Raw genomic sequence first — 21,136 nt, 5'->3', positions numbered from 1 at the left:
CTCTCCAGCACTGTTGCCTTTCGAACACAGTTGTGGATCAAGTATTTTTGAAACCTCTGATGATAACCTTAAACAGTGACTTAGCCGAGTTTTTGGTTTCTGCAGCAACTAGCCAGGCGTGCTGGGAGCTGTCATCCCGTTTTTTCCTGCATAGCATTGTGCCCTTAATACCTTTTATATTGCTTTTCAGTGAATGGTGTGATGGAATCCAAGCAGGAGAACCTGCAAACAAATCTTGCAGCGCTGAGTGCTCCTGTTCCTTCCCTCTTCATTCCTCTGTGCCATTTCCCCCCCCCCCACCACCACTTTCCTCTTCCTCCTCCCCCCACCACACCGGCAGCCAGCGTTCTGTGACTCACAAGCAGCTCCAGTCCTCCCTGGCCATTTTTGGAGGGTTTTAAAAAAATATTATTAGTATGCCTGCTAGGCTCGTGGCTTCCCTGTACAGCTTGCTGCCTCCACTTTTTGTGTGAGCAGTGCCATTCTGACCACAGAAGAATCCGTACTCATCTTTGAGCTTTGTAAACAGTGACTCATTGGTCCTATTTTCCCCCCAAGTTCCACTAAAACTGTTAAAGCAAAGTATTCTATCTCTCTTCTTCCTACATCATTTGGTAGCTTTTATCCGACTTTTCCACCAAGTTTGGCTCTTGTTCATCACAAACTACTTTCCCAGTTCTTGGAAACCAAGACATAGGACAGAGCCCCTGAACATCATCGTGCTGCTTGCAAACACACCCAGATTTTTCAGTCTACAAAGAAAAGTGACCTAGGAATTGAACAACGGTGAACATGGACTGCATTCTTCTCAAGAGAGGAGGACTTAATATCGATACCTGAGGAAGCAGCGTTGCTGCTTTGTCACTTCGAGACGTGTGTATGCTTCAGCTATTTGCTTGCCAAAGCACCCAAGCAATGCAATACCGTGGCGCTGATGCACACCTAGCAGATTAAAGAGGTGCAAAGGCACAAACGGGTTCCTTCTGAAGGGTTCAAGCTGCTTACTCTGCACAATGATGGCTACCCTTAAAATCCCAGAATGGATGCTTGTCTTCTCCCCCATTGCAGACGGAAACTGAAATGTGCAAGAAGCTTACCTGGGCGTTTTTTGGCAAAGTTCAACTGGAACGGGGGGAGGAGAAGTGTCCCATTTCTTCCTCCTCGATGTAATGCTGGTCCAGCATCTTTGGTGCTTCACTCAGGAGTTTCTTTCCTTAGAGTCCCTCTTCTCCGAAGTCCCACTAGTAGTTCTGTGGAGACCTGGCACTGCCCTCCCCTTTCTTGCTTTCTCCTAGAAAACTGACCTTGCTTGAGGGAACCAAATGAAATTCAAGTTGTCTTGATGAGCTCTGTGCAGTCGACGCTCTTAAATCTTTGGGATGCTTCCATTTAGCAAAATCACGCCTTTTCACTCTGGAGCTAAGCAGTTAACCAGACCTTATTCTCCCATGGTTTGTGCTTAAATCTCTCATCACAAAAGCATGTTGGAACCTCTGCCTCACCTGCAAGTATGAGTTATAGAAGGGCGGAAATATTTTGCCCTTCTAGGGTCGTTGCTTTCATAATTCCTGCCTCCTGGGAACCATCTCCACCTGCATCAACTCAGCTGCTCAACTCGTGCAGGTCTGACCTGTGATTTCCACCTGTCCCATAGGGATCCTCAGCACTTTCTGGGGTACATCCACAGTTCGCATAAGCTGCTCATCATGTTGGTGGAAGCTCCCAATTGCACCACTCAGAACTTGAACGGGATCTAAAATGGAAGGTTAGAACAGAGATCATGCGCTCTCCTTGGTGGCAGGGGTTTGGTTTTACTAGAACCTGTGGATCCCGCAACTTGGGCTAGTTGCGGAAGACAAGGTTGGAACAAACTCAGTTTTGCTTTGAGTGGGCATGGTTGACACAACCCAGGTGGCTTATCGGGGCTTGTTTAACCCCCAAAGAGCCGTGCTGTATGCAGGGAGTAATTTGAATATATATCACCTTGAGCAGGGGTTGTCCTATCAGGGAAAGCCAGTCATGGCAGGCCGAGAGTGAAACCCAGTTGTGTGAAGGTTATATGGCTCCCAGCGGCTGTCTTTGCATGACCCAAGTGGGTGTTACATACTCAAAAAGTCGTCTCCGTGTGTCTCAACTTCTGGTGCATTGGGCAACCCTGTAAAACCCACGGTTTTGTGTGAGCCAGTCCAGCGAGATCAAAGCCTGCCCGTTCCTCGACTCCAGAGAAGCACATTGCATTATAGCCGATGTCCTGTTGGTTTCACTGCCTCTTCTCAGCATGACTAAGCTGGACTTCATGCTCACCCTTGGCATTTTAAGAACTATGAACGCAGGGCTTTGGTTGAGTTCCAGCCCTTCCGAACATTCCTGCTTACCCCAAGATTTCTGTGTTCTTAGTGGGAACAGCAGGGCCCCAGGAAACCAGGAACCCTGCTGAAGTAATTCAAAGCACCCAGAGGTTCTCCAGTCAACCTCAATAAATCAGTGTTGATTTAACCAGTGCTCTGTAGCTACGCAAAGGAGGTGGGCAAAGGGCCCCCCTCCTGGAAACAAAGTCACTTGGTTTCTCTCCGTCCTGGACTGCTGCCTCAGAAGCCTTTTTAACTGGTTCTTGCATAACTTGGAAAAGTTGGCAACCTTCTTCCCTGGACCCCTTTCATTGGCGGAGCCGGCTGGTGCTGGAGGTCAGACTAGATGGCCTGGGAGACTCGCTCTGTTTCTGTTTTTCTTCCCTGCCTTTTCCTTTCGTGGCATGACTCTTAGATCGTAAACCTGAAGGCAGCGCTGGCGTCTCACCTTTCAGCCTCTGCGTTGTGCCAGCAGCCATGCATCCAGCTGCTGCTTTAATACCTTCCGGCATGGGTCAAGCAGCTAAATTGCCTCTAAGGCAATGAAAGGAAGGATTCCCAAATCAGTGTGCAGAAAATCAGAAATGTGGCACCTGCACCATGGGACCTGCTGCTGAGAATGGAGAGGCATATACTTGGCATTGAAGGGTTTCTCTGGGGGGCTTTCTTGTCACTTGGAAACACTTGTGCCGAACGATAAGCCTGCAGCCCATTTAACAGTTCTTACAAACATACTTCTTGCTGATGTTTATCAGCATCTATCCGTGCGTCCTTCCTTCCTTCCTTTTATTCCTCCCTTAATGAAAGCAAAACCTACATGTGGGAGAACTGCCTACAGCCACACCAGATCAAAGCGTTGCTTCAAAAACTTGTCACATGGGGACCTTTTTTCTGTTTTACTTTGGATCACTAGGTGGTGCTGGTGCTTAGATTTCCTCCCTCAGAAACAAGAGGGCTAGTTCCCTGAGACCAAGGCCCACCCTCCTTACAGTGTTAGGAAACAGTGCAGAATCTTTGGAAACAGTTCTCCTTTCCCCCCTTTCTTTGGTGAAGCTGATCAAATCGCTTTCAAGGCTGTTTCCAAATGCCAGCAAGAGCACAGAACACTTATCTAGCTAAACAGCACAGAACACTTATCTAGCTAAAGACCTTTTTATTCAATCTATATTTTAAAAATACGTTGCGAAGATTTATTTATATTTTAGATGATGTTCAGCCAGCGTGGAATAGTTAGCTTATTTTATTTTGAAATAATGTTGTAAGCCGTCGAGATGAAAGTAATGGACGGCATACAAATTTGAGAAATAAATAAATAATAAAGATGGGCAAACAGGACTTGAAGCAGCACCCCATGCACTGGGTTCCCTCAGTGCCCAGTAGGAATCCCAGCTCCAGCACAGGTGCAGGCTTCTGCGACCTGCAAACGCATCTCATCCATATTGTGCACTGCGATTGGTTCCTTCCAGAAAAAGGAGCTTTGCAGGAGCTGAGGAAGGCCGTCAAGCGCAGGACCAGTTGGAGGGCATTTATTCACGGGGATCCCATTGGCCAGGTGATCTGGTGGTACAGAGCAATAATGACAGAGAGATGGAAGATTGTGCAGCCGTGCACACACGCCGGAGTGTCCACGGAAATCAGCGATCAAGTCGGTTAATATTTCTGTTGCCGATCTGAAGTCTCCTTCGTAAAGTGTCAGCAGAGTGCTTTATGGTTATTCAGAAAACATAGATTTTTCGTTCTCACGAAAGCCCTCTTTGGATAGGCCTTCTCCCCCATACTGGAAGAGAACTGCTTACCCAAGGAGGAGCATTTTTGGTGGTGTGGGAATCGCATGGGAAACTGCATGTGGCACCCTGAGTCTTGCCTTCACGTGGCGCTGCTCTAGCCCCACTGCCTTCACCCAGTCCCTCCTGGGAATATGGGGTGGGGGGAACGGTCTGCATCTCTGTAGCTGCCAGGATTGGCCTGGCCAGTCTGTCCTGTTTCAGACAGACTGCTTAGTTTCTCTCCCCGCACCCTTTTCTAAGAAATGTGCACCTCTACAAGAGTCACGGCTCTGGGGTTTCTTCCTTCAGATCCTCCTCTGCCTCAGGGCTGTGACTTCTGCAGCTGGACTCTTCTTCACGTGCATTAGCGTCATTACCGATTACCGGGATGGTGAATGGTGGCTTGACTTACATAACCTTGCATCCGTTTAAGCTTCGACTGTAGTGTCACAAACCTGTATTTCTCTGCTCGTTGACGCCACCAAGTGCCCTGTTCCTTCCGGGGAACCACCCCTCTCTCCAGGCAGGAGGAAAGCTGTTGTGTCTGATCAATAGCTGATCAAAGCGGGAGAGTTTTCTCGCTGTTGTGCAGAGGGAAAAGGGGGATTTCATAGCAGGTGGCAGGGTAAATGTCGCCAGAGCTGATCTGCAGAGAACGGCCGGGCGGGAACTGGAAGTGTGCGTGAGAGAGGGCCACTGGTTCCAGTCCACCTCTCCATCCATGAAGTAGGACGCACAGGCTGGCAGCCCTCCCAGGTGTCCATATAAGCATCCTTGGCTGGAGAGGGCTAGAGGAGGAGATTTTCAGCCTCCTTAAGGCAAGCAGCGATTGGGATTAATTTAACCCAAACCTTTATCCCAGGCTTTAAACTCAGGCCCTTTTGTTCGTAGGCCCGAGGATGGAGCCAAGAACGCCCCTGAGGCCAGTGTCTCTCTTGAGGAACTGTTCAAAACTGTCCACATCCCTCTTAAGCCGAAAGTGCCCCTATCCTTCAGCCTCTCCTCGTTCAATTTGCATTCAGGACCTGCCACTGCTGCAGTGCCTTTCCGAACACAACCTGGTTGATCCTCACAACAGACCAGCCACACACAGGGGCCAAATGGGAGTTTGACTGCTTGACTCTGCTACTTTACTGACTAATCCTGGGAAGCTTTGACCGCTGCATCAGAGATGTTTGGTTTCCCTGGCAAAATAACTGTTTCCTGGAGACAAGGAGAAGCGCCTTTGCAAAAACAATGCATGCCAGTGAAAGTTGAGAAATACTTCCTGGTTGCGAGCGACTTATGAAATGAAAGCGCATGTTGTGAAATGTTGCCCGGAGCAAGAGCTGTGCATGTTTACTGCTTGACCAAGTGAAGCACGGCAGGCCCAGCTTGATCAAGGAAAAACAGCCCCTCTCTGCTCTGCTTTGTACTCTTATTGACCCTGAAGCATTAGAAGCAAAGCTTGTTCTTTAGCGTTAGCCTTGGAGGAGGAGGAGAGTATGAACCAGATTGTGTGTGGCTCAAAGTGGGCCCTGCTTGTTCATTTCTCCGTTTTCCACTAGCTTCTAAGAAAAGGAGGGCTCTCTCTCTCTCTCCCTGCACAGTGTCAGCTCTTACACTTAGAAAGGGCAGCCAGAGGGCAGGATTACATTGCTGATGTCCTACTGCAGATGCACTGGTTGCACGAAAGCACACCTCCTAGCTCGACCGAGGCAACTGCATTACCCTGGAGCATTCTTGGCAGGTGCAGGAAAAGCACACGCAGCATCCCAATGCCTGCATTTACATGGTGCTGCTCTGGCCAGTTGCCTTCTCTGTCTCCGGGGGCGAAGCAGGAAGGCCAAGTGGATGAGGGGTTCAGTCCGTAGTTAGGACAATTGGACGGGTCGGATCCTCCTGTTTCAGACAGGCTGCTTAGACTCTGCATCCCACCAACCCTTTTGTAAGGAGTGTGCAAGCCGCATCTCTGCAGGAGTCTTTCAAGGCAGCTGCCCACTGCTGCTCTGCTTCTAGCTGGCTGTCCAACTCCTTTGCAGACAGGGGATTCCTGTCCTTCATGCTCTAAAAGGAAGCCATGGGGGTACAAAACTAGGTCTCCCTTTTCATTTTTTGAAATGTGCTTCTGCTGTTGGGTGTTTGGAAAACTCTGCTTCATATCGTGTTCCCCGCACCCCCAAATCTTTGCCCCTGCGATTGAACCAGGCACTGCTTCTCTTTTGCTGACAGAATAATAATTTATTGGTGCAGTTGACATTTAGTACCACGATTGTATTACCAGCGACGTGACGTGTACAACGGACAAGAAGGGATTTCAGCTTACAAAAAACACTGACTTAAGAAAGAAGTGTGTGAGTGTGTGTGGGGGGGGGGTTTGTTTTTACATTTAAAATAGATGGGCTCCCCCCTCCCTTTTATTAATTGGGCAAATGTTTTGGAAAAAAAAGATCATGGCCATGTGATACACAATACTGTTAACAATCATTAACTGCAGTGCTCTCCTCTTGTAAAAGTCTGTAACAATCATAGCTGAGATTGCGGGGGGGGGGGGGGTCCCCCCGGGAAGGGGAGGGGAAAAACGAAGCACCAACCCCCCCCCCCCAAACCGGTCAGCAGACCAGGCGGATGTCAGCAAAGAAGAACCGCTGCTGATAAATCTACTCAGCTGACTCTTGTCAGTATAAATATAATCAAAAGATAAATATGGCTACAACCAGGAGAGGGTATGTGGCTTATTAAGGTAAGGCAGAAGTATTTATGTATTGCCCGGCCATCATATGCAACTGGGGAGGGGAGCAGGGTGGAGAGACTTGAGCACTTCAGTCCAGTAAAGTTTCTTAGTTACGGGCAGTCCTCTTGCAGCAGCAAAATCCAAGAATTCCGGCACTAGGAATGGCCTCTGGCGTGACAAGGGAAGCCAAGGCCCCTGAGCTGTGTCCCGCCCACCACAGCAAGTGGAATTCTCGCCCAAGCCAGGATGTTGCTTCCTGGCATGTTTCAGGCGTGTCGTACGGCACTTCGTTCTGGGGGAACTGTGTGAACGATAAATGCTGGGGCGAAAGGGAAGAAAGGCTCCCTTCCAGAGCCAGCTTCCCTCCACCAATGGGACCTCCTGGCTACAGCAGCAAACTAAGCATGGCGGCCACCACTCCCATTTTCCCAGCATGCCCCCAATGTAGTGGCTCCAGGGGGCATTCTGGGAAAAGTCAGGGGCAACCGTGCTGCTCATGTTGATTCCGTCAAACCGGTCGGTGGCCATTTGTCCTCCAGCCTCCAAGCCACAAACTAACCAAGGCATCCTAAGGCGCAGGCCTCGTCCATCCGTGCCCCTGCCTGGGTGCCACTCCTTTCAACGGGATTTCCTGCCAGACGGCTCTCATTTGCCCTGAACGGGTTGGTGGGCTTCCAAACGCAACAGTCGCTGGTGCCAAAACAAATGACGTACTGAGGACCGTGACGAAATGACCAGAGCCAGTGCAAGGTATTCAGTGCAGGTAGAGAGTAATGGATGCTTCAAGAGAGCAAGTATCTAAGAGACTGGGTGAATCAAGCAATTCCGAGACCCTTTATAGAATGATGGTGGGTTTTTTTTTAATGTTGGCAATGGGACACTGCCCTTTACCACACCTAAGCCTGTTTAGGAAGTGCCAACGCGCTCACGGCTCTGCCAGCTCCTGCTTCCCCCTGCCGGTCTCCTACCTTTGCCTAACAGGAGGGCAGGCCCTGGGACAGACAGCAAGTCTGGGCACTCCACAGTAGTTGTGAACTCCCCCCAGATCTGACGGCAATGCTGCATCTCGGCACGAAGCGAGAGCCTGCTTTGGCTGTGCCGTCCCATAACTATCGAGCACCCTTGGTGTGGCACTGAGAATACGGGTGGAACAGGAACAAGTGAATTATTCATAAAGATTTCACATCTGCGGCCCCCTGACTATTGTAAGGATTGCGTGCAGCCAGAATCGGATCAGAAACCTAAGGAGGCTTGATGGCCAGGGCTGATGGGAGCTGGGATCCACCCAAAGCAAGGTTTTAGGACTTCTGGCAGGCCTTTGTGCTGCCTTTTGGCTTGGATCCCGCTCAAATGCTCAGAGCACTGGAAGACCACGGATTCCCACTCACCTGGCATGTGCTGGATGATGCCCTGCCTTTAATCGGCCTCTGTGTGTCTCTGGGTTTTATTCCACCTCCTCAAGTGGGCTACAAACACGGGGACTTCTGTAGGCTTTTGCGTGGGCCAAAGATGCAGCCTTCTCAAACAGGCCGAGGGCGAGTGTGTGTGAGAGAGAATCTGGATGGGAGTAACTCGTTTCTTCTGCAGCGGATCGCATAGCTAGCGTTCACCCAGATTTATTTGCTCTCTTACTAAAGAAAAATAAATCAAATCCGTCACTGGCAACGTCTTTATACACATCATGGAATCATATACAATCCGAGCTCGCTGGGCCCCGTTCCATGTGGGCCTCCCACCAAGCTGGGAGCAGCGGCCTTTACGTGGCAACCGTGTGCTTGTCAAAAGGACGGCAGATGCCCGGGGGGCCAAGAGGCCCCTGGCGGAAACTTTCAAATGCTGGCATTGCCCTCGCTGTGGCTCTTGCTGGGAAACGGACGCGCAGTCACCATCCCCGGCATAATGAGGCAATGAGCCTGCAGCTTGGCCCGCTTGCGAGAGCCACCTGGGCAAGGGCGTCCCTGTTTCTTACCCCGCCCTTTCTGTGTAAAGGCGCTCATGGAGATCCTTGCTCCGAACTCACCCCCAAATCTGCATCTCACTGTTCGGAAATGGGCAGCACCCCACCTGGAGACCGCCTGCCCCTACACCTCGCCTCCGGAGGGGTTGGCCTATGAATCTGCAGAGAACTACAGAAGCTGGAGCCTGGCACATCTGGGGAGCACGCGGTTGGGGAAGGGTAGCTGAGTGACTTTGCTCCGCAGACAGATCAGGGTGAGAGATGGAAAACTTTTGCTAACACAGAATTGGTTTAAGCCTGGCCACATGCGCTTTGGTTCAAGAGGACAGGGAGGCAGGTCCGTCCGTTTCTTAAAGACAGACTTGAAATTATTCCCCTTTCCGTGTCCGATTGAATGACTCATTTCCCCACTGTTTTCTCAGAATGATGTGATAGGGTCAGCTCCCATCTAACTTTCTAGCAGTCGAAGAGGAACCTTGGAAAGAACCTTCTGCCTGCAGATGTTCTCAGAGAAGCTATCTTTGCATCCATTTCCCCTTCACTTCTGTGGAGCGATTACTTCTGTGCTAATCTAGTCAACTGGCAATTGCAATGTACAGGGAAGTGACTCAGCCGGAGTGAAGCAGATTTACATTTTACCAAGTCCAATGCAAAAGCTGGAAGCATCAATCCCATGCATGCTTTGCTTAATTTTTTCCCCTAAAGACTTCCTCAAGGGACGTTCTAAACAGTGTACAACCCATTCAGCCAGGTCAGTCCAGCCTGGCCTTTCTTGTAAAAATAAAACAAAACGCAGCCATATTGTTTGGCCAATCAGTTTCTCAACGTCTCCAAGTCTGAGAGTCACAAGAAGGCAGCAGAACTGGGTTTTGCAAAGCCTCTCGTGGGCCATCTTAGGCAGCTGATGGGCTGCATTCAAGCTGGGGAGGCTAACACAGCCCAGCAGGAGCTAAGGGACAGAAGGTGTAAAAGGGCTCATGAAACTCTGCCCCCCCCCCACCCCTGCGCTTTTTACATGACGGCCAACCCTTGCCTTGTGAGGAGTCATTTGTACTGATGGAAGCCCTGAATGCTAGTGGAAGCCATTTCTTTTAATTTAACACAAACAAACCAACCCTCACCACAGTTCAGAGCAAGGGCAGGGATGACAGCCCTCACTCTGATTTGGCTTCATGACACCTGATCTGAAATCATCATGCAATAGGGCTTTTCTGCATGAGGCATTTATCATGCACTCGTCATTCCCTACTCCTGGTTCTTTAGATGTGACCTTACGACCCTCCAGTTTTACTTCCGTGTCCAGCCAGCATTCTTGCCGAGGATGCTTTTCAGAAAATGCAGCGTGTACGGATGAAAGTGCGACTTCCTCTTGTGCATTTGTGCTGGTCCACTAGACCATGGTGCCACCTAGAGGCTACACAGCAGAAAAGGAGGAAACTCCAGGTGTGGCAGTCAGGCCTCAGCTCCGGGATGAAACCAAAAGCAGATGCGGCAGATGAACAGCCTTGTAAAGCTCACGATCAGGGCAAAGGCACACTGTGTACCGGCAAGTGCCGTCTCCACCACTGGTAGGGCTCGCCCCATATTTCACCCCTCTTTGTGTCCAATGCTCTTTGCAACTGGTACACCAGAACTGAGATGGTTTTGAAGTCAGCACTAAGACATTCCAACCTGCCTTAGCCCAGAAAGACACCAGACTGCACAGCCATACATGGCTTAGAAGATACTGGCTTGGACCGGTGCCTGAAGCCCGAATTCATGACGAAGCTCATCTTCTTATTCACGCACCTAAACTCCTGAAGCATCACAGAGCAATATGGGACAAATAACCCCCTCCAAAACAGCAAAAAATAGCATCAGTGGCTAATAAAACACCTGTGTTCAGTGATAGTTTTGTCTTCCGCTCGGACAAAATTTCAGCATCATGCAAAACACAATTTTGGCAACAGACCATTTCTTTCCGGTCACATAAGCACAGACTGTGGAATCCAATCTTAAATAATTAGCATTGTTTTTCACTGGTGGGGTTTTTGAGGGGGTTCAGTATAAGGGCTGCCATCCACTGGAATTTCAATCTTGGTTGAAGTTAAGAACTGAAGAAGTTAATGGAAAGTGCTCTGGACGAGGGTGTGTTGTCTTTACAAGTTGGGCAAGAGCCAAGTCTACAGAGAGGAGGGAGAGAAGAGCATCGCGTGAAGAATCATCCCTATATTCTGCTCCATGTGCCAGGCCTCCAGGAGAATCCCTTACCTCTTCCAGTGGGCATGCCAGGTCCATGCACCAGCTCCCTGTTTCAAAGGGAAGTGCCTCAGCCAGCTCAGGAAGTAAGAACCGCATCACCTCTGGTTTAGAAAGCACTTTTTAAAAGAAAAAAGTGATCCCCTTTGGCTCAGGAAACCATCAGCCCCGGCGTAGCTGCAGTAATTAGCACCTCCCATCTCGTCCAGTGTGATTCGCTTAATATTTTCGTCATCGTTAGCATTGCGAAGTCCAAACAACGTCACTGTGTGTTGTAAACAGTTTCACTTCTTGGTTCTGTCCATCGTGAGGCCGCTACGGTTTATGCTTGAAATGGGCTTCCACTTGGGGTGGCCAGGCGGAGCAGCGGGGACAAAACCAAAGATAGAAAACAAAATCTATTGTTGCATCCTTTTGTTGATTAATATAGGGCAGAGTCTTCCATTAAAAACCTTTGGATTGCTTCGAAAGGCATCCTGCTTAATGAAATGCATTAAAGTGTTTTCTAAACACGAAATAAGAATTGCAGGCATCCAATCGTATCTTATCTTGGAAGAGGAATGTTCCCTTCACAGGAGCAAACCTCGTCTAAGACAGCACGAGGGCTTAAAAACCAAGTATGATTTCCCTGTTCCTGAACACACGCCCCTTTCTGTAGGGTCCTTTTATGCAAATTTATGCTCCCCCTGGCAAGTTGCCCTACCTGCAGGTTGAAATCCTATCAACCCGTGAACTCTAGTACTATCATTTATTTCTGTTCTATAGAAATGTAGCCACTTTTATATTCTATAAAATGTATATGTTTTTCTATAGAAATGTAGCCAAAGCTTTCTGGGCAGTTTATAACTCTACCATGCAACTTACCTTTTCCTGCTATTCTCAAGTGGCCATAAATATATGTGTGTGTTTATTTGGTTTGCCTTTGTTGAGGCTTCCATATAGTTGATATATTTAAATGTATGCAGAGATATGAATAGATCCTTTTTTGTCAGATTTTGTTTCGGTGACACGTACAGTACAAAAATTATAAACACCCCTTTGTTCTCCCTAGGGGTTTGTTAAGTACACAGTGTCCATACTTCAGTTCTCCTGCTTTCCGCCCACTCTCTGGAGAAATATTTGGAAGAGGACTGCAGCGCATTAGTAGAGTCACACAGAAAGTTCAGGTTCAGCCTTTGGCACCCCCCGTAAAACAATAATCAAGTAATGGGGAAATCCCATCTCTGCCCAAGAGCTGCTGCCAGTCAGAAAAGGCAGCACTGAGCTTGATGCACTAGAAGTCTGACCTTCATATAACGCCGTCTCGCCCTCTCTCCTGTCCTTGCCACGCCAATCTCCAAATCATGTGTTTAGCAGCAAGTGCTAGAAAAGGATTCTACGAAGCAAGAGGCTTCACCGTGCGACATTGCCCACAAAAACCGCTCTCAGGAATTGTCGTTGACATGTGGGTTGTCATGTCCGCATCCAGCAGAGAGAATAAACTGTACCGAACAACTCACAGTGTACAAGCAACGACAAACCATGGGCCCTCTTCATGGGTTGTTGGTCAACAAGCCATGACTTGTTTGCTTCACTGAGTTCAGAAAGCACAATCAACTGCAGTTCAACAGCCCATGCTCAACCCTTGAGCGCGGGTGAACCCAATCCACCTGCAGCCTTACCTGCATATTCCTGCGGCAGCATCGGCCGGCTTATCACTTTCTGAAACGCCGAGATCCACTCCTGCTGGTCGCTTTCTGTCTCGCAGGCGAAAAGGAATTTTCGGTCTGGGGTCACGATGGTTATCCCGTACTGCCAGTGATGGCCCTGGGTAGCAGGTGGGAGTCCTTCCAAGACCTTGTAGCTGTTCTCTTTGCTCCCAATGAAAACTTCCCCTCTGGCAAATGCATCCTGTGCAGACAGCAAATGGAAGGGACCGGCCCTTGCAACCCTTTGCAAGGCCCCACAGTAGCTACTCCCAGGACTCTAAGACCCACACAGAGGAGGATTGTTCTTACGCAGGGGGCACGGATTTTGACAAAGGAAGGTGCTAACACGGAGCCGTGGTAGGAAGGCTCTTTTCATTAGCCTCTTGGCAACATTGGGGACACTCTTGGAAGCTGCCTTGCCGTGGGAGGTGCAATGAATGCAGCGTCTTATAGCTTGAAGCCATTGCTGCCAGTAATGGCCGTGGGGGAGGCATTTCGGCTTTTCAGAATGGGGAAAAGGTGCAAAAGCTGGAAAGCCATCCAGGATCGGGGAAAGAGGGACATGGCCATGTGAGGAACTCCTGCTGGCCGCTCCTGCAGTTCTCCAGCCCTTACTAACAGGCTGGTGGGTGGCTGTTCCCTCTTTGGAAGCCTTCCAGCAGAAGTCGGGGATGTTCTCGGTCTGGATTTCCTGCAGCAAGCAGAGGGCTGGACTAGCTGCCCCCTCCAACTCCTGCATACTGTGAGTCACCATGCCAAATATCTCCCCATGAGAACCTTGCCTTCAGCTGCAGAGCTACAAATGGCAAACCCAGTTTAGCTCCCTTTGGGATCAGGGCCTTTCTTGTGAGACTTGGCCTGTGGGCAAATAGGCTTGGATTAAAAGCGAAAGGGGACTTGAGGTGCAAAGCTATGCATGTTGAGATGGGGGGAAAGTGCACAGCTTTCAGCGAGTCGCATGAGGGGCTAAGTTGAACATGTGCTCTGTTAAACAGCTGGCCCGCTTCAACACTGGAGGTGCATGTGCAGAATATCCTCCTCGGAGCCACAGAGGACTTGGGGGAAAGAATTCTTGATCCGGAATATACTCAAGCATTATAAGCACTCTGTGGCATCACTAGTTCTGCCAGTGTGGGCTGAGCGAGGGAGAGGGGGAGACCGCCCTGAAATGGAGCATTCGTCCGTTTTCCAAAATCCCCAAAGCCTGATGCCGTTATCTGTTTTGAACTTCAGCCTAGTTTTGGTGTTTGACAAATTGCTGTTGTCTGCAATTTAAGCACACACATTTCTCCCACTCTGCAGCCAAGGCATCTTGTGCGATGGCGGGCAAAACGACAGCAGATGTGCTGAAAGAAAGCCGTCTGCTCTCAGCCAGAAAGATTCAAGCCAGCAAGACTTGGAGGGCACCACTGACCGCAGGCGCCAACGCAAAACTGCCTCTCGTGAGACTCTCGAGCCGAAAGCAAAGGGTTGCATCCAGTTTTAAGCTGGATCCAACAGTCCTTCCCAAAGCAGCCCGTCGGACATGCTGAAGTTGCTTCACAGAGAGGCAGGAGTTTAGGTGTGGTGTGGAGGCCGGAGGGGGCGGCGAGCTGCAAGAGTTGGGCCAAAGGAGAGGAGCGAGAGAAGCCCCTTTGTCTCAGAAGGAGTTTTCCTTGCAGAACGCGCAGCCTGGATCCATCCCAAAAAATGACCATTGAAAAACAGCCATCCCAAAGTGCAAGAAAGAACAAGCTACTCCGAAAGCAAGCATTTTGCAGCTTCCTGGTTCCCAACATCCTCGACAGAAGCAAATTCACAGAAAAATACAGCCCAAAATGGAAACACTGCAACTGACCGTCGTTTATTCTACTGCCCATCTGTTCTCACACTTAGACTTGCTTTCTCCACCATCTCCATCGATCTGGTTATCTAAAACCCAAGCCTAACAGTACTTTCATCTCTGCTCTGGCCCATGTAAGAGCTGGATTCCCTCTACGCCATTTCACGACAAAGATGTGGAGCCACTTTCAGCCCAAGGGCCACATTCCATTCTGGAGAAACCCTCGGGGGCCCCATTCCAGTGGGGGGGGGGGCAGGGGGAGAGAAAGGAGAAAGGAAAGAGGGCAGGTGCAAAAGGGCTGGAGCAAAATTCGCCAGCATAATGTAGGTTTAAGCTCCTACGGATGGTAAATTATGCCCTGGGAGAGAGATTTCAACCTGGGAGCCGCTAAATGGATAGCACCTGTGTGTGACCCCCCAGGAAAGAAGGGAACCCAGATGGTTGGATCTGAGGTTCAACACCCAACTTACTCTCTGGGCAGGTCACAAGTGGGTCTTACCAGAGGATCTTTAAAATACATTAGCCTTCTGTCATCCATTGTGAACCAACGCTTCTTGAAGCCTTCTGTTTGCTAAGGAATGAGAAAGAAGCATTAACCCGTGGAGAGTTTTTATTCTAGACAAGTCCCCATCCATAGGTGCTCAGCCGGCCACATTCCCAGCACCATGGCCGCTCATTTCATGTTCATGCACACTGCAAACATGCAGGCCTCCTTTGAGAGGAAGGAGCCCCGGTCGACTAGCCCCGGGACACAAGGCGTCGGACACGTGGCCTGTGGCAAAGCAGCAGGGACGTGGCTAGCAAGCACGGTTCCACTCGCCATTCCCAGGAAGAAGGTGGGATGCACATGTAACTTTTGTGGCTCATGCTTCCAACATGGAGCATTATACTAGATAAGGTTTCAGTTCCCAATTTTTATCAGTCATTCACATCCCCGAAGACACAGACACATGCCCTTAGTGTACTGAACCGTGTGGCGGTGGTGTTAGACCATCGGGTCTGGGTTCAAGTCTCAGCCACGACATTCACGGGGTGACTGAGCTTTCTCAGTCTAACCCGCCTCGCAGGGCTTGGTGAGCGAACGATTGGGCAGGGCAAGAACTATGTCAGGCAGCCTCAGCTTTCTTCCAGTGAGAGCGGAATGGAAAAGAAGAATGCAAGATAGCGATGGAGCGGGAGAAAGCAACAAAACTGGCAGGACAGCTTGTGTGCCACAGGGTTGCAGAAATGCACAAACACAGAGGACTCCATGCCAGCTGCAGAATTCAGCTCCCTGAATTTAAGGCAGCACCAAGTTTCTAGCCCTTAAGAAGATGTGCTCGAGGATGTGTGAGGGGATCTCTTCAGTCCTTTCCATTGCTCCCCTGCCCCACATGAGGAGCAGCATCTTTCCTTGAGCTCTGTGTTTAAATATCTACGCAAATAATCGGCTAAAATAAGTATTTCCAGTAACTAAACTAACTAACAGACAGTCCCATCCTTGGCATGTTTACTTGGGAATCGGTCCACAGAGTTCAGAGGGGCTTTGTTCCTAGAAAGTGATGTCAGGGACAATACATTACCTTGAGGTATTGGCAGAAGCATATTAAAATGCAGCTCCCAGATTAAAGTGTGATGGCTTTATTAAATTATTTGCAACAATGCTTCCAAGGCTCAACCCCCCTCCCTCCCCAGGTCAGTTGGCATTAAATTCTGGTCCAAATCCTAGACTTGATTAATTCGCAGCTAATGAATTGGTTAAACACAGAGATGAAAATGCTCTTGGCTCACAGCAACAAGAGAATAATTAGTTTTTCAGCAACCCTTCCTAATTAAGATAGATATGGGGAAGTGAAAGGCGTGAGAAAGACTTGCGCATCTGCCTTCAGGGGTGGATCCAGGAGCTGGCACCCAGAGGCATGTAGGTTTGGGGGCACAGGGTCGGGACACAAGAAGGCAGCCTGTTCTGGATCGGACCAAATGCCTGTGCAGGAAGCGCCCCAAGCCTAAGGCAAGATGCATGAGCACCTCCTTCGCACGCAGAAGCTGCCATCTTCAACCCTCAGCACCTCCAGGTAGGGTTGGAATCATGGCTGCCTGAAACTGGAGAGCCACTGCTGCCAGTCAGAGTTGTCGACACTGGGCCAGATGAACGAAGGGCCTGGCCTCACCCCCCGTGGCAGCCTTTCCCTGCCCATTGCCCAGGAGTTCCACGCAGAAGTCCACAGAACCCCAAGCAAGCGAGGAATGACTGGCGGAAGGGGGGCAGCCGTGGCCGTCCTGCCTCTGCCAGCCAGCGTGGGCTCCATGCAGCACCGGCTCCATGTCCTGGCAAGCCATCCTTGTCGCCCCCTTCCCCGGGGCCTGCCTTCTCTGTGCCACGGCCACCCGCAGCAGCTCTGGCTCCGTGGCAAGTGGGAGGCCTGCAAGCAGCTGGTCACCGGCCCCTTTCTCTGGCCCAGAGCTGCCAGTTTACCACGGTGAAGGGAAGGATAACGTCCAGGGGCTCTTCTTGTCAGCCCTGACTCTGCTCTAGTTCCTGGTTAACAAGAAGACTGTATTTCCCTGCTAGCCTGCTACAAAACTAGCATTCTGCATTTTCTCACTGGCTGCGGAGGCTGGATGGGAGGGCTACCTTTCATGGCCGACGTGGAAACAGAGGCAACTAAGAAGAATTTTGCTTAACTGCAGACCGTGTTTGTGGTCTTCTCTTCAAGCTGAAGATAAAATTGCACACATGTGCATAATGACCAGCAGCTTGCAGACTGCAGCTTTTCCCAGTGTGGAATTTAAGGTATAGATTTTTTGAATATCAAGAGGGAGGACACAAGTGAGGAGAGTTTCGAAGTTTAAATCATCACGACCATTTCCACAGCCCTAGGGAGAGCAGAAGCTGTGTCGTCCCATCTCCCCCTCTGCATCACGTATGTCTGATGGGGATGGCAGATGAACTTAGCGTCTCTGCTAATGAAAGAGTCCCAGGATTGCATCCCTGTGAACTCTCGCTCACTACCCCACAAGACACAGCCTGATTCAAGAAGTGGCTGTTTTTAGCTTTCCCTGTCTGAGTCTGTTTTAGTCAGTCGGTCCCAAACAGCTGGTGCTTTGCCCTGCTGTTTGGAGGTTTCAGATGTCTAGTATGTGTTAAAAGATGACAGCCATTTGGGGGTTACGTGTCATGACCCCCCATTTCAAGGAAAAGACCTCCCCATGTACTGTTTTTAAGAGGTTTTAAAAAGTACGTTCCTAGAGTGCAAGGAGTCCTAACTACAAGCATTCTACAATCATGATGAAATACCTTAAACGTTTTATCTTTGGACGTTGGGACTAGGGATGTGCAGATGTTGGGACACCTGCTCTGTCTACGCTTTGAGGATCGTCTGGCACCTTTAACTCTATCTTCTGCTCAGTGACAGACTCCGATTTTGTGCACACGCATTAATAAGCATTCCCGCAAATCCACAGTTCTGCAGATTTGTGCTGCTGAAAATACGCTGATCCACACAAATTTGCGTTTTCGTGGTTTAGCCTATGGGACAAACGTGCAATTTTGGTTGGTGATTTGTTTCAATTCTACAAGGAAATTTGTGAGGGGAAAGCCCTGCAGACGTTAATAAAGCCAATCCACAGGATCCATATGACTCGGGAAAGCCAGTCGGCTGCAGAATCAATATTCAAACTCATTTGCATCAGTGCTAGATTGCTCTGCCATCCCTCGGGGTCCCTCATTTAAGACTGGCTACAAGCCAAGGCCTTCCAGCCATAACGTGCAGGCATGTTGGGGATTTTTAATTGGTCTCTTTCCAGTTTACAACATAGCCTGTAGCAGACAGCCCAAGATGCAGGAAATGCACACAGGGGATCCCAGCAAAGGACACGGAGAAACGATCCCAGCCACAGTAACTCGAACACGTGACGGGAGACACAGACTAGGAAGGATGGCTATAACAATTTCTTTCCACCCCAAGGTTTCTAAACGGCACAATAAAGAATATACTTGCTTTTGGCATAAACAGAAAACAGCGTGTCCCACCTTTGGCCCCGTTTTTTCCATGTAACCTTCCTTCAGGTAGTTCCTAGAAAGCTTTGGCACCAGCTGGAATTGGGAAGAGGAGGGCAGGAGAGAAAGAGAGAGCAGAACAGCACACGAAGTTAACACGGCTATGAGGCGATCAGAAGATAAATGCCTGTTGGAAAAGCTAAACGTCAACTCATCCATAACTTAGGGTGTAATCCTGTGCACGTTTACACTGAAAAGCTTGTAGGACTTTTTCTGGCTACTCTTACATGGGCTTGCACACTTTCTAGCTTTGGTTGATGATCTGAGCACAGAAATCCTGAGAGATTTATCAGCTCTAAATCCGGCATTTGACCATTAGGAATCTGGGCTCAGGAATGTGGCAGACTTGGCATTGATGTTCGGTTGGGAGAGGGTGCATCTGAGCAGTAAAATTAGGCAGCGTCGCTTCATAACTGAAAGTGCTTCGTAAAATGTTAAACCGTGACTACATTTAGCCCACTTCCACCTGTTCCACGAACGTTGGACATCAGGCTGGTGGACCAAATGTGGCTCTCCAAAGATGCCACCAAATTGCCCAACCACCACCCTACGTCGCTTTCTGATTTTCCTGGCTTTCCCCTCATTCTAAAAATGCATGTATGTATGTATTTTTATTAGATTCATATCCCACTTTTCCCAGCTGATTCCAGGCAGCTTACATCATTCTCCTCCTGCTGTTCTCCATCTTGTCCCCACAACAACAACCCTGTGAGGAAGGCTGGCTGAGAGTCTGCAACTGGCCCTAAGTCACCCCGTTGGCTCCATGGCTGAGCGGGGACTCGAACCCAGGTCGCCTGAGTCCCAGTCCCATGCTCTCACCACTACACCTCCCTCTCCCTCTCTGCACAAGCAGGATACAAATGTGATTATAATAATGCTTGACTGTTACCAACAAACCCAGTTTTGTCTTGGCCGGGAAGGCCAGCTCAAAGTTGCAGATTCTTGCTAATGTGACATGAGTGACAGGGGAAAACCAGTCATAAACAGTTTGGAGTCAATTCCAGTGGCATCAGCTCCTAAATGCTCAGACTCTTACCAGCGTCTGCAGACCCAGAAACTGAGTGCTGCCAGGGGGACCAAAATACCCTTGCACGGGTTTAAATAAAGCACATTCTTGGCCAATACCATCTGGAGAAAGCAAGATACTGCGATGCTAAGGAAGGACCTGGTGCACTTGGAACCTTGAGAAGTTTGAAGAAGCTGCTTACGTTTTGGAGGAGGTTGTTATACAGAGAAATGTTATATGGGAAGAGTTTTTAAGTATCGCGGATGCCTCTGTGGGGCACCCTCACCCTAGATCCAGCACACCACTGACTGCAGGCCTTCAGGACTGGGAACCTTTCCCAGGTATTAACAACAACACACTAAAAACAACTCAAGAGAAAGAAAGATTGCCGGCTTGGCCTAATGGTGAGACGGTTAGACTGGGACTCAGGAGTGCCAGGTTCTGCTCCCCATTTTGCCACGAAGGTCACTGGGTGGCTCTGGAACAGACACTGACTCGTGGCCTATCCTACCTCACAGGGTTGTTGTGATAATAAAAGACAGCTAGTAGAGGGGGCTTGTGCAAGCCACCTGGGGTTCTTTGAAGGAAAAAGGTGGGCCATAAATATCACGAATACATCACTGGAATTTTAAAAAAGGGCAAGAATAAAATGGAAGCTCACATCAATGTCACTCGCTCCTGGGAATGCCACTTGTAAGTAATGAAACCGGGCGGCACGGAAAGCGTTGAACCAATCCACCATTTCCTGTGGGGAGAGAGAGTGACCGTCAGAAAGATGGATAGCCCAGGACTGACTGGCACCGACAGGCTGGCCTCAAACGCCCCAGCAGGCAACTTCCGGGCTCAGGGAGCTACACTCCCCACCCCCAGAAACCCACAAGGGACTACATTTCCCTGCACCAAAATTGCTCACAGCCCAGAAAATGCTGTCACATTGGCTATAACAGCAGCGGGAGAAAGAGCCGGTTTTGTTGGCAAAGAGCTTGCATGCTTGCTTGCTTGCTTGCTTGCTTGCTTGCTTGCTTGCTTGCTTGCTTGCTTGCTTGCTTGCTGTCAGAAAAACACTCCTGGAAGGCCTCTGGAGCAGCGCACCTCACAGAAAAGCAGGGCTAAGGTGCTTCCAAACTAGACTTTTCTCCCAGGATTTTACATGGTTTCCAAGCAGTGGCACCTTCCCGCAGGAACGCCCGCCCCCCCCGCACCAACAACCACACTTCCTTTTGCATATCACTAAGAAGTCCATTGCAGGCTTAGTGGCATTCGGTCTAAGAGGGAAACGCGGCACAACCGCTTTTGCGCTGCGGCACAAGATTATTTGCATTGTGGGGCTTTCCAAACAAATTGACCAGCTTTAGTCAAACCTGCAGGCTTTCAGAGATTCCACAATTCTATATAAAAGCATATCAACAGAATGAGAAAAACGAGGTGTCCTGGCATGATTTTGATGGTTGGCATGTGTTCAGAATGGGCAGAAATGATGAGCTGTGCAGAAAAAGCTACTCCAGGGAGGCTTTTTGAAAATCGCCCCCTTTTCAGTGGAATTTTAGCCCTGTATTAGG

General features: G+C 49.5%; 1 protein-coding gene across 4 annotated transcripts in view; it reads right to left on the bottom strand.

Moving 5' to 3' along the window:
- Positions 1-6,308: 6,308 nt before the first annotated feature.
- The window catches only part of ADAP1 (ArfGAP with dual PH domains 1), a 55,358-nt gene continuing 40,530 nt past the window's right edge, over positions 6,309-21,136 (bottom strand). The window contains exons 7-11 of one of the 4 annotated variants that reach the window (XM_044433254.1): positions 20,239-20,322; positions 18,545-18,607; positions 15,032-15,103; positions 12,684-12,912; positions 6,309-11,501 (exon numbers count right to left, since the gene is read on the bottom strand). In XM_044433254.1, coding sequence (XP_044289189.1) covers positions 11,467-11,501; positions 12,684-12,912; positions 15,032-15,103; positions 18,545-18,607; positions 20,239-20,322 — 483 coding nt within the window. In that variant the 3' untranslated portion in view covers positions 6,309-11,466. Of the gene's footprint in view, positions 11,502-12,683; positions 12,913-15,002; positions 15,104-18,544; positions 18,608-20,238; positions 20,323-21,136 lie in introns of those variants that run through there. The other 3 variants (XM_044433255.1, XM_044433256.1, XM_044433257.1) reach the window with 3 other exon arrangements.

The sequence above is a fragment of the Varanus komodoensis genome, unplaced genomic scaffold (assembly GCF_004798865.1).
Source record: "Varanus komodoensis strain SLA01 unplaced genomic scaffold, ASM479886v1 scaffold26, whole genome shotgun sequence".
NCBI classification, from domain to species: domain Eukaryota; kingdom Metazoa; phylum Chordata; class Lepidosauria; order Squamata; family Varanidae; genus Varanus; species Varanus komodoensis.
Note: the sequence above shows the minus strand (reverse complement) of the source record. Positions and strands in the feature narration are given on the sequence as shown.